Source organism: Sarcophilus harrisii, chromosome 5, assembly GCF_902635505.1.
Source record: "Sarcophilus harrisii chromosome 5, mSarHar1.11, whole genome shotgun sequence".
In the NCBI taxonomy this organism is placed as follows: Eukaryota; Metazoa; Chordata; class Mammalia; order Dasyuromorphia; family Dasyuridae; genus Sarcophilus; species Sarcophilus harrisii.
The window spans coordinates 176,143,928-176,156,985 of NC_045430.1; the positions used below are offsets into that span (position 1 = coordinate 176,143,928).

General features: G+C 34.8%; 1 protein-coding gene across 1 annotated transcript in view; it reads left to right on the forward strand.

Moving 5' to 3' along the window:
* The window catches only part of SND1 (staphylococcal nuclease and tudor domain containing 1), a 468,465-nt gene that overhangs the window by 283,154 nt on the left and 172,253 nt on the right, over positions 1-13,058 (forward strand). Inside the window, exon 15 of the mRNA XM_031939005.1 lies at positions 7,686-7,827. Within this exon, the coding sequence (XP_031794865.1) occupies positions 7,686-7,827 (142 nt within the window). The remainder of the gene's footprint in view (positions 1-7,685; positions 7,828-13,058) is intronic.

Consider the following 13,058-nt stretch of genomic DNA (forward strand, 5'->3'; position numbering starts at 1 on the left):
CTAGATGGCAAGCAGTCTTATACATGTTAAATATGTGTATAGTAATATTAAATTTCATTACCTTCTACTGAATCTGGATTATTCAAGAAACAAATATTCGTAAAACATCTGATGACAGTAGGAAGGAAAAAGATTCTGTGGTTTCTGTCTTCATCTACTCTTTTTTAAAACAATCTCTTTTTTTAATGTTGCTTGTTAGGCTTTATATTAAACAACTGAATCTTTTTCACAACAATATCCATAAAAGGAATATAAGGAATAGAAACACATTTCTTAAACTAAACAATAATTCTGAAGGGCAAATCATTTAAAAGTGTTCAAAGTCAATTTTGTAGTAATAAAATCAGTATTCCCAGAGTAAACAATTTCAGTTTCTGTCCTGAGTAGGTAGATTATTTTCAGGTAAGTTCTGGGTCACCTAAGGGAACTTGTCATTCTGGCTTATTCAACTTTGCATTTGATCTACTATGAAACTAAAGTTAGAAGAAAATAATTTTGGTTTTATTTCTTGGTACTTTTAAAACAAAAAAGTGCAAATTTAGAAGAAAAAGGAAGTTTGAGGAATATATTTAAAGGCTCTAAAAGACTCTTCTATGATTCCTATGATTGAGCTTGAAAACAACTTCTGAATGGAAAGAAGAAAACTAAATTACCATTATTAAAAATGAATAGGCTGAACTTACCACCAGTGAAGAGGAAATTAAAGGAATAATTGCTAGCTCTTTTGCCCAAATATGTCAATAAATTTGACAATCTAATGGAAATGGATGAGTATTTACATAACTATAAAGTGCCCAGATTAACAGAAGAGGGAATAAAATAAATAACCCCATTTTAGAAAAAGGAATTGAATAAGCCATCAATTAACTCCTTAAGAGAAAAATCTCCTAAGCCAGATGGATTTGCAAGTGAATTCTACCAAACATGTAAAGAACAATTAATTATAAACTTATTAGGAAAAATAAGCAAAAGAGGAGTCCTATCACATTCCTTTCATTACACTGATATGGTGCTGATATCTACACCAAGAACTGCCAAAACCAAAGGAAAAAATTTATAGACCAATTTCCCTAATGAATATTCATGTAAAAGTCTTAAGTAAAATGTTAGCAAAGAGATTACAACAATCACAAGATAATACACTATGACCAAATGAGATTTATGCCAGGAATGTAGGGCTGGTTCAATATCAGGAAAACTAACAGCATAATTGATATCACTAAGAAATTGTAATTTCAATAGATGCAGAAAAAGCATTTGATAAAATGCAATACCGGTGCATTTAAAAACATTAGAGAACATAGGAATGAATGGATTTTCCTTAAAATGATAAAAACCATCAACAGGCATTTATTATAAGCTCTAGAAGTATTCCCAGTAAGATCAGAGGTGAAACTAGATTAACCATTATCACCACTATTCAATATTGCACTAGAAATTTTAGCTTTAGCAAAAGAGGAAAAAAAAGAAATTGAAAGAATTAGAAAATAAGGAAACAAAACTATCACTGTTTGCAGAATATATTATAGAGAATCCTAAAGCATCAACTAAAAACTACTAGAAATGACTTATCACCATTATTATCCAAACTAGTAATGTTAGCTTTAGCACTTAGAGAAGAAAAAAAAGCTTCTAATTTATTAAAATTGAACCTATGGGGATCACTATTATTTTTTACCAAGATAAGTTTTGGGTTTTTTCAAGTCAAAAGTAGATACTGAAATGTTGTCGGGATCTTTCTTGCACTGATTCTTCTCTATCCAAAAGTATGGGCACTTTCTTACCTTGGAAGTTCAAAGACACACATATTTATAATTAATTTGGGAAATACTTTGTAATCATATTGTGAATGATACAGCCTAGAAGTTTAACTAGGAATAGAAATCTGGTCATAGTTAACCTGGAACTGAGATGATATCAAACCAGACATTTTTCCATCTGGATTGTTGGTTAATGAGTAGTCCATATTCTTGGTGCAGGAACTCTTCCCTAAAGAGTTCACCAGATGATTCATTTTCTTCCCTCTAAACTTTTGTTTTCTGACAATAAACACCATTGGTTTTGGAAAGAGACTTTTGAAATTGGCTTTTAGTTTAGAGTTGTCACAATCAGCACTCATCTTTAACCTTTACCTTTAAAAATGGCATTTCAGATTCCACGTGCTTCCTCACAATATGTCCTTTATGCAACAAAGACTGTTGAGTTGTGGGTTGAGTCTTAGGCAGCAGCTAAGAACATCCTATTGATTTTTTTTTTTTAATTTTTAAAAAAATTTTTTAACATGGCTACAGTGAACTATTTTTTTTCTTTGTATTACAGTCTGAACAGGTAGGCCCCTTGATGAACTAGCCTAGTGGCTTAGCTAAGGGAAAGAAAGTTTGACTGTAGCAAATAGATCATCCCTTATAATTGGTTTTTTGAAATCAATTTTTTGTAATCAATTCTGATGCAATAAATGGTCACTACTGATTGGTTATGACTTTTGTTAAAAAAAAAAAAAATTCCCTAGTAATATATACAAACAATTTGTAATATTTGATTTCAAAACTTTGATTTCCAAATTCTCTCCCTGCCTTCTTCCTCATTCCCCTTTTACCCAAGCCTCATTGAAAAGGTAAGCAATTCTATTGTACATACAAGTCCTTTCCCTTTTCTTTCTTTTGGAATACAGACCCAGTAGTGGTATTGCTGATAAGTCTGAGATTATATATGCTTTTACAGCATTTTGAGCATAGTTCCAAATTGCTTTACAGAATACAGCTCCACCAATATTGCATTAATATTTCATTTTTCCCATATTCCTTTCACCATTTGTTATTTTCCTTTTCTGTCCTATTAGCTATCCTAATAGGTATGAAGTAGTACCTCTGAATTGTTTTAATTTGCATTTCTCTAATCAGAGTGCTATAGAGCTTTTTTTCATATGTCTATAGGTAGGTTTGATTATTTCATCTGGACCCTGTTCATATCTTTTGATCATTTATCAGTTGGGGAGTGGCTCATGTTTTCATAAATTTGACTCAGTTCTCTCTGTGTTTGGGAAATGAGGCTTTTATCAGAAAAATTTGCTTCAATTTTTTTTCCCACAGTTAGTATTGCAAACTGCATTTTTCTCCATCTTCCTCCTGCTTTCCTTTTACCCTGTTCCCCTCAAGTGTTTTGCTTCTGACTACTCCCTTCTCCATCTGTCCTTCTTTCCATCATTCTCTCCCCCTGCTTGTCTTGTCTAACTTTTCCCTCCTACTTTTTTTTTGATTATTCTCAGTTTTGCTGGGTAGTGGTTCTTGATTGCAATCCTAGCTCCTTTGCTCTCCAGAATATCATCTCAAGCCCTCTTTTTATGAAGAAACAGCTATGTCTTGTGTTAGCTTGACTTTCGGGAAGTTCAGTAATTTTAAAATTATCTCTCCTGGAACTATTTTCCAGGTAGTTGGTTTTCCACTGAGATACAGTTCACATTGTTTTCTAATTTTTTGTTTTTGTTGTTTCTTTATTTCTTATAAAGCCATTAGTTTCCTTTTACTTCTAATTTTTAAGGAATTATTTTCTTCAAGTGAACTTTTGTGCCTCCTTTTCCATTTGTCCAGTTCTACTTCTTAAGGATTTTTTTCTCTTTAATTTTTCTCTCTCTTTAATTAGTTTTGCTTTTTAGGAAATTCTTCTCCTCATAGGCTTTTTTTGTACTTCCATTGTCATTTGGCCTAGTCTGTTTTCTAAGGTAGTGTTTTCTTTAGTATATTTTTTGTGTGTGATCTTTTACCAAACTGTTGACTTGTTTTTCATTATTTCTTTGCCTCACTTTAATTTCTCTTTCCAATTTTTCCTCTACTTCTTTTTGTTTTCAAAATCCTATTGATCTCTTCTGTTCTCCAAGTCCAAATCATGATTTTTGGGGGAAGGCTTTAGTTGTAGGAGCTTTGACTTTGTTACAATCTTCTGAGTATGTTTTGAGCTTCCTTGTCAACATAGTAACCTTCTGTAGGAGAGGTTATCTCTTATAACTAATGTCTTACCACTTTATCCAGATGTCTCTAGAAGAAGCAGTAAGCTGATGACTTCTTCAACTGGACTTAGATGAAGATGGACCTTCTCTCTGATGTCATAGTCCTCTTCAAAAATGAAGGACAAACAACTTCCTTCTATGCACAGGAATTTTTTTTTTCCCATTTCCTCATTTTCCCAGCTTGTTACTTGACTTTTAACTCTGTGTTAAAGTTGAGCTCTGTGTCCAGGGTAGAGGGAGCCTTGTCCTAAATTTAGTAAGGCTTTGTGTAGCTGTATTTAGAGATATGCCTATAAGTTTTCCAAGATCTTAGGATCTAAGGAGAGATATTTACTATTCTTCTGCCCTGTGCTTTATTCTGTAAGTGACCACAAACACTCTTTTCTGCCTGATTCTGTGAGGAAGGTTCCCGCACCTCTGTGGCTACAAGTTCTGGTCTGCTAGTGTTCCTCCTCACTCTAAAACTGCCACCTGGAACTGTGACCCAGATCCAAGTATTGTCAAAATGACAAAGTCCTGCTGGTAAAGAAACCCCTGTAATCTCCTTTTGACTACTTCTTGGATCCCTTTACCATTCTTGCCTTGGAAGCACCGGAAATAGCCACTGCTGCTACTTACTTATTCAGTGCCTCTCAAGACATCATCCTTCATCGTGGGCCCCCATCACACATTTCTCTCTCACCTTGATGCAAGAGACGTTCCTGCCAGAAAAATTGTTTCACTCTGTCTTTTTTGTGGTTTTACGGCTCTAGAATTTGTTTAGAGTAACTATTTAAAGATTTTTGGAAGAGTTTAGAGAAGAGCTCGAGCAAGTTCTTGCCTTTACTCTTGCCATTTGGCTCAGTTCTGAGATGGCATGTATGTAGCGTTCCTTGGGGTGGAGTAGTAGAAGAGTGAGTGATGATGAGATAGAGATTTCTTTTGCTTTGGAACCACTTTAATTTTTTGAGTTATTCACTGAATTCGCAATATGATTTATTCAGTTCAAAAATGTATTGTTGAATTGGAAGATCCAACTGAGAAATATAATACCCTACATCTTGATGTGAAAAGGGCTTTAGTATGTTTTGTGTTTTATGTCCCATCACATTTGTCATAGTTACGTATTCTAGGCATTTTCCAAGTGTATGTGAAGTATTTGCACATAAATGTCTATGGGCATTTGTGTGTGTATATATATATAAATTATCCTCATGGGCAGCTAGATAGCACAGTAGATAGAGCAGCAGGTCTATTGTCGGGACCTCAGTTCAAATCTTGCCTCTGACATGCATGTGATCCTGGGCAAGTCACTTGACCCAGTTTCCTCATGTGTAAAATGAGCTGACAAACTACCTCATTATTTTGTCCAAGCAAACCCCAAAAGCACTCATTCAGAGTCAGATGTACCTGAAATGACTGAACAACATATTGTACTCAGTTGTACATAGGAAGAATTTCAACCAAGCTTATATGTAACCTTATTTATATTTTTAATAATATGGTTGTGTTGCTGATACATTGTTGGTGGAGCTGTGAACGAATCCAACCATTCTGGAGAGCAATCTGGAATTATGCCCAAAAAGTTATCAAACTGTGCATACCCTTTGACCCAGCAGTGTTTCTACTGGGCTTATACCCCAAGGAGATACTAAAGAAGGGAAAGGGACCTGTATGTGCCAAAATGTTTGTGGCAGCCCTGTTTGTAGTGGCTAGAAGCTGGAAACTGAGTGGCTGCCCATCAATTGGAGAATGGTTGGGTAAATTGTGGTATATGAATGTTATGGAATATTATTGTTCTGTAAGAAATGACCAGCAGGATGAATACAGAGAAGCTTGGAGAGAATTACATGAACTGATGCTAAGTGAAATGAGCAGAACCAAGAGATCATTATATACGTCAATAACGATACTGTATGAAGATGTAATTTGATGAAAGCGGATTTCTTTGACAAAGAGATCTAATTCAGTTTCAATTGATCAATGATGGACAGAAGCAGCTACACCCAAAGGAAAAAAGAAAAACACTGGGAAATGAATGTAAACTGTTTGCATTTTTGTTTTTCTTCCCGGGGTTACTTCTACCTTCTGAATCCAATTCTCCCTGTGCAACAAGAAAACTGTTTGAATCTGCACACATACATTGTATCTAGGATATACTAGGACATATTCAACATATATAGGACTGCTTGCCATCTAGAGGACGGGGTGGAGGGTGGGAGGGAAAAATCAGAACAGAAGTGAGTGCAAGGGATAATGTTGTAAAAAAAAAATTACCCAGGCATGGATTCTGTCAATAAAAAGTTACTATAATAAAAATAATAATAATAATAATAATATGGTGGTGTTGGAAGTGCTTTGAGTAGATTCCCATCTCACTTTTCTGCCATCTTCTATTTGAGGAAACTGTGAATCCTATTACTGTAAATATTGTTTTAGTCTCCACCTAATTCACTGTCATTTCTGGATATGTATGACTCCTCAGCTGATATGAATACTCTCAGATATTTGATGGCTTGTTAAATTTCATTATCTAATATGCATTAATTTAGTTATAATAGCCCTGTTGCTTAGAAACAAAGATTGAAATTAAGAGATTGCAGCAACAGAGATAAGTTGGATCCTTGTAGTCAGAAAAATATGGAGAACCTTCTGCCCTCAAGAATTTGTTGTTAGTGTATGATTAAGTGTGGCAAGAGAAAGTAAGTCATTTGCTGCTACCTGTTATGTCACCCATGTGTTTTCCAAGGAATGCCTGTTTGCCACAAACTTTTGACATACAATTTGACATACAATTTTCTTCAGATATCTTCAGATGTGATAGTACTTATTTAAAATAATAGCTGTAGTTTGATTGCCTTGCGATTTGGATCACCTTCAAAAAGCCGGGGGATGTGTTAAAGTAGATAATGTAAGTCTTAATATGATCCCACAATGTATATTAATATTGTTTCTTGTTTTGGTATTAGTGGTGTTTATAAAACTATCACAATTTTTCCCTAACTCTGACACCTTCCGAACTTAAATCATGTCCCTCGGATTTGTCTAGAGTAGAAATTATACATAGGGAGAAAATTATTGGCACATGAATAAAGGATATCAGTTTATATATAGTTTTACAGATTGTAGCTTTAGCACATCTTTAGCACAACCAGTGAGCTTAACATTTTATATCATATTTTTTCTTGTGCAACATGATAGATGTGGAAATATGTTAAGAAAAATTGCACATGTTTAACCTATATTGGATTGCTTGCTGTCTAAGGGAGGGAGAAATATTTGGAACACAGGGTTTTGTAGGGATGAATTTTGAAAACTATCTTTGCATGTATTTTGAAAATAAAAGGATATATATGTTTGAAGGGGGAAATGAGTCAGAGCCTAAGAAAAAACATGGTATTGGTTTTTTAAGCACCTAGGGGAAAGAGCTGTGAGAGGAATTTAGTGCGCAACAAAAGTGATGCTTAGAAAGAATGTCTGGGGTAATATTGTTATAAGATTGACGTTTTTGTCTCTACAAATTAAGTGTACTTAGAATTAATAAAAATAGAATATCAGTTGTATCATATCCATATTATTTAGTCTGGAATTTTTGATTGTGAACACACGTTCCTGAGTTCTGCTAGTCATTTGTTCCTTGGTCCTGAAGCTCAATGATGCCATCAAATTATAAATGATTCTCTTTATTCTTTCTTCTGACCAGGATACCCAGAAAGCCAAGCAGTTCTTGCCTTTCCTCCAGCGAGCTGGTCGTTCTGAAGCTGTGGTAGAATATGTTTTTAGTGGTTCTCGCCTCAAACTCTACTTGCCAAAGGAAACCTGCCTCATTACCTTCCTACTTGCAGGTAAGTTTAGTGTATTTTCCCAAGCATTTGTCCTCTTTTTTCTTATGATGGTGATATTTTCATCCTTTCTAAATAAGCAGGGGCTCATTAAGAATTCTTTATTTTTTTTCTAACTGATAATTGAAGCTAAGAAATTAAAATGATTCTTGCATCCATTAAGAAAAAGGGCATAATTTTAAAGAGATGTATGGAGTTCTTTTTGGTTTCTTCTGCTTCACTCTGCCTCTATAATTTGAAACCTGATAATTGGCACTTTGTATGTTGCCTCTTAAAGCAGAATCCTTTGATATTTGGAGATTGTAATGAAATTCATTCTTTATCTCCTTTCAGAGCTCATATGATGGAAAGCCAAGCTTTCTGGGTTTCTTTGTCGCCAACAATGTGTTCTGAATGTTGGACATGTAATTTACCTTTCCCCTTCCTATTTCTCACTACTCTAGGAAATGGGGGATAAACAACACAGCTGGAGTGAAGAAACCTTCAAATACATATAATCAATTATAATACTTCAGTACATTAGAAATCCATGATTTCGTTATGAATATACCATAAATATATATCACAACTACTCTTTAACTTTGTAAGTGATTTTAGTTATTTACTATGACTTTAAAATTAACAAACCTAAAGCCAATCTGGTAGCGAACCTTTCCCAATAAAGTTTGACCAAGGCATAATTGTACTTAGTCTGTTGCCAGGTTACTATCTAAAAACTTTTTCTTCCACTAGGTAGGCACTGTTTATGTTCAACTAGTATAACCTTCAGAAACCTAGGTGAGATCATCCTTCCATGATATAGTGAGGCTTTGGAATAGGACTCTTGTGGGAAATTGACAGGCTTTTTTTGATAAGATTCCACTGTAAATTCCTCTGCTGTTATCTTATTTATGGGAAAGCTTCATAACGTTTGTGAAGAACATAGTTGTTTTCAGATCTCCTGTGTCCCCAATTTTTTATGAAACCTTGGGCATGACATTCCCTTTGTTTCCCAGTATTCCTTTGTTGTAGTAAAGTTGATACACGGGGGGAAATCTGCCTCTCTTTTGTCGCTGAGTTTGCATTTCTCTTCTCCTGTGTTTTATAGAAACTTAATATATCCTAAACCAACAAGACTATGTATCATGCACTTTGAGGAATTTCCATTTATGCACTCAAGGAGCAAATTGCTTCATTTCTTCTCTGCTGGAAAATAATAAAGTTTTTTTTTTTTTGTTTTGTTTTTTTACAATAACCATTTCACAGAGCTTGATATTTGTAAGGGAAAAACCATCATTTTGCCTCACTTCCTTTTCTTCACTCATCTTTGAACGCTTAAGAGGCATACTTGTCTTGTTAGTGCTGTCCAGGCTTCTTCATAACTGCATTAACTTCTTGAAAAGAATTTGCTTTTATAGGGAGAAAAATGAAGATGCCACTTGTTATCCCCCATATAATTGCCTTGTTTTCCTAAGAGGGAGATAGCTTATTTCTTTTCAGGAATTTGCTTTTCTGAAACTATAGGTAAGCAAATTGTGTCCTCTTTTTAAACCTCAGTAAGTGGGTTGAGTTATGGAAAATAACTCCTTGAGGACTATAGGATTGAAGCATGTAGTAAGTGCTCAGTTATCAGTTCTGTCCTAGGTCTTCTCATATAACCCTTAAGAAGTTAGTGATCAATATACTAATTGGTCCTTTGAGTGATTTATTGTAAGACCATGCAATGAAAAGAATCCAAACCTTGCTGGGCACTTGGACTTTAGTTTCTGAATGGATAGGTTCTAGCATAATTGCATGACTATGATTAAAAGGAGTCATTTGTCCATTTCCCAAAGATTTCTTAACAGAAAGGAAAAAAGACTGTACTTTGGAGTAATTTGGATACTCTTAGGTGTATAGGAGAATGAAAATAAAGAGGAAATCCGAATACAAAAGCAGCTAAATAAAACTGACCCAATTCACAGACCCAACAAAATAATGACACACTTTTACTTTTTTTTTTTTTTTTTTTTTTTTTATCAGAGTAGGGAAGCATATCATGATAACTTGGCTTGCCTTTGCATCAGAAATTATATGGCAGTTATACTTTATAATTATTCCAATTCAAAAGACATTTCTTACTCATAACTAGTATTTAAAACGTTTTTTTTTCCCTCTCTAACCATATAATTTCCTTGTAATATATGAACTTCATTGTGTCAGAGAACTGTGATGTATCTTACTTCTGACCTCAGAAAGACTTCTGCTTTTTGGATCAAGAAGTCTCTTTAGGTTGCTCTGAAATCCGATTCCTTATTATGTGGCTCTGAGGGAAGAACAAGCAAGGTTTGGGTTGTCCTTTTTGTTGCCTGCTGCACATCTTCACATCCATCATGACCTCATTAAGAGGTTTCCTTAATAAGTTGAGGAACTAGATTGAGTTTGTCTTTCTAGAGACCAACAGAGAGTGAATTAATAGCCTTAAACTTTAATTCCTTGTCACAAAAGCAGCTCCTCATTTCGTTTCTTCCTTGGCTAAACTTCAACATGAGTATTTGCTAACATCTAAATAAAAGAAACTAATGACTGGCTGCAGTATTTGTGACAAAGCCCTAGTTACCAAATGGCTGGGTCTGGGCTGTTTGTTTGTGGAATTCATTGATTAGAAAATCATGTTTTCTAATGGGCAAAATATTTTCCTTCCTGGATTTGTCTCTTCTGTAAAGCTGTACACATGTTTGAGCAGTGTTCTTCTTCCCAGGGATAACTATACTACACAGGGCACCAGGAGAATATCTCTAAAATTACCAGCAGGTAGCTGTATTTCTTTCCCCCTTCATGTTCCCTCCCTAATCTCTGTTAGAGTCTCCTGCTTAAGAACACAGATGCACTATTTGTTAATTAGTTTTCACACTTGATCATTTCATGTTTGAAAAGGTTTTAAATGAAATTTTCCAAAGTTTATAAATCTAGGTGTTTTGCGTCTATGCATCAAAGCTAGGTGATTAGAGGATTTGGGCAACTTTTTCTTTGCTTTGTAGTTGCACTACAGAGCAGGATTTGTCAGGATTAATGTAGGCAACTTATGTAACAGGCTCACTTGGACACTTTCTTGGTATAGTTTTCATTTTTGACTTCCTTACTATGTGATTGAATTCAACTTAAGGATCCTGGGTGTTGGCTTTCTTTTGGACAAATTTCTTCGGCCATAGCAGTTGGAGTTTATAGCATTCTCTCTACTCACAATCAAGCAAAATTGTTGAGTAAGCAAATTCATGTTCTCTTCATATTGCATTTCTTTGAGCCAATATATGCTAAACTCATAACATGTATAGACACTGTAAAGTCCAGTATATACAAAAACAGAAACAAAAAAAAAAGTTGTTCCTTCCATCAAAGAGTTACACATTCCTTTTGCTAGGAAATATAACTTAAAAACGTGTAGAGTAAATGGAGGGTTATTTGGGGAAGGAGTTAGGAAACACTTAAATTAAAAGGGTCTGCATTAATTTTCCATAGGAGTTGGCATCTAATGTGAGTCTTGGAGGACCTCAGGATTCTGAGACATAGTTAAAGATGAATTCTATTCCAGGCATGGGCAGCCCTATATGCCGGTACTCAGACTGGAAATAGAGGCAAGCTCAAGAAAAGTTCATATTATCTCGCTAAATTGTTGAGTTTCTCAAGGGGGAAAGTAGTAAATCATGCTGGGGCCAGAAAGAAAGAAAGGAAGGAGAGAAAAGGAGAAAGTTTCCTCTTTCTCAGACTGGAGGGAAAGAGAGAATATGGAATTGTAGAGAGATTCTGAAGTTTTAAAATAGAGGAGGAAAGGAAACTTACAGGTGTCTTCTATTTTCTTAGTAAAGACAAACATGGGCAAATTGCCCAACTAGATTAAAGTGTAATTGGTAAACGGTTAACAAAATAAAATGTGATAGAATAATTCTAAGAAAAATTATTAAGACCCCCTTTTAAGTTTGACATCACTTGGAAGTGGATTTCTTCGATAAAGAGAAGTTCTAACTCAGTTTCAATTGATCAAGGATGGACAGAAGCGCGAACACTGGGAAATGAATGTAAACAGTTGGCATTTTTGTTTTTCCTCCCGGGTTATTCATACCTTCTGAATCCAATTCTCCCTGAGCAACAAGAGAACTGTTCGGTTCTGCACACATATATTGTATCTAAAATATACTGTAACCTCTTTGACATGTATAGGACTGCTTGCCATCTGGGGGAGGGGGTGAAGGGAGGGAGGGGAAAAATTGGAACAGAATTAAGTGCAAGGGATAATGTAAAAATTTACCCTGGCATGGGTTCTGGCAATAAAAAGTTATTTTAAAAAAAAATGTTTGACATCACTCTATTGGGGACTTGAGGCAAGAATAGGACATTTAGAACAAATATTGTAGGGAATATGCCTGAAAGGCAAGACAGAATAAAAGAACAGACATGCAGCTAGTGGAACTAGTTGAGCACAACTGTGTAAGTTAAATTTGTTTTCAACAGAACTAAGTAGAAGCAGAGAAAAGAAAGCTGAGGGTTGGAGTTTGGCAAGCTATAAAATTCAGAAATGGTGAATACTTTAAGGATTCCGCTTATTAATATTTTATTCTTTTCCAATTACACATAAAGATAGTTTTCAACATTCATTTTTGTACCATTTTGAGTTTCAATTTCTTCTACCTCCTTTCCTTCTGTCCCTTCTCAAGGCAGCAAGCAATCTGATAAAGACTATACATATACAATCATGTTAAATATATTTCTATATTAGTTCATGTTGTGAAAGAAGAATCTGACAAATGGAGGAAAAAACAACAAAAAAAGTGAAAATAGTTTCCTTTGATCTACATTGATGTCATAGGTTTCCCCCCCTCTGGATGTTGATAGCATTTTCTGTCTGGAATCTTTTGTAATATTCTTGGATCATTGCATTGCTGAAAAGAGCTAAGTCTATCATAGTTGCACAGTGTTGCCGTTATTGTACATAATGGTCTCCTGGTTCTAGGAGCTCACTTCACTCAGCTTCAGCTAATATTACAGAAAAGAAAAATGACATGAAGGAAGAGATGTGGAAAAATTGGAATGTGGCTAATTCGTTATTGGTGGAATTGTGAACTGATCTAGCCATTCTGGAGAGCAATTTAGAACTATGTCTAAAAGGCTATAAAACTCTATACCCTTTCATTGAACAATAGCACTACGTCTATATTCCAAAGAGATCATAAAAAAGGGAAAAGACCACATCTACAAAAATATTTATAGCAGCTCTTTTT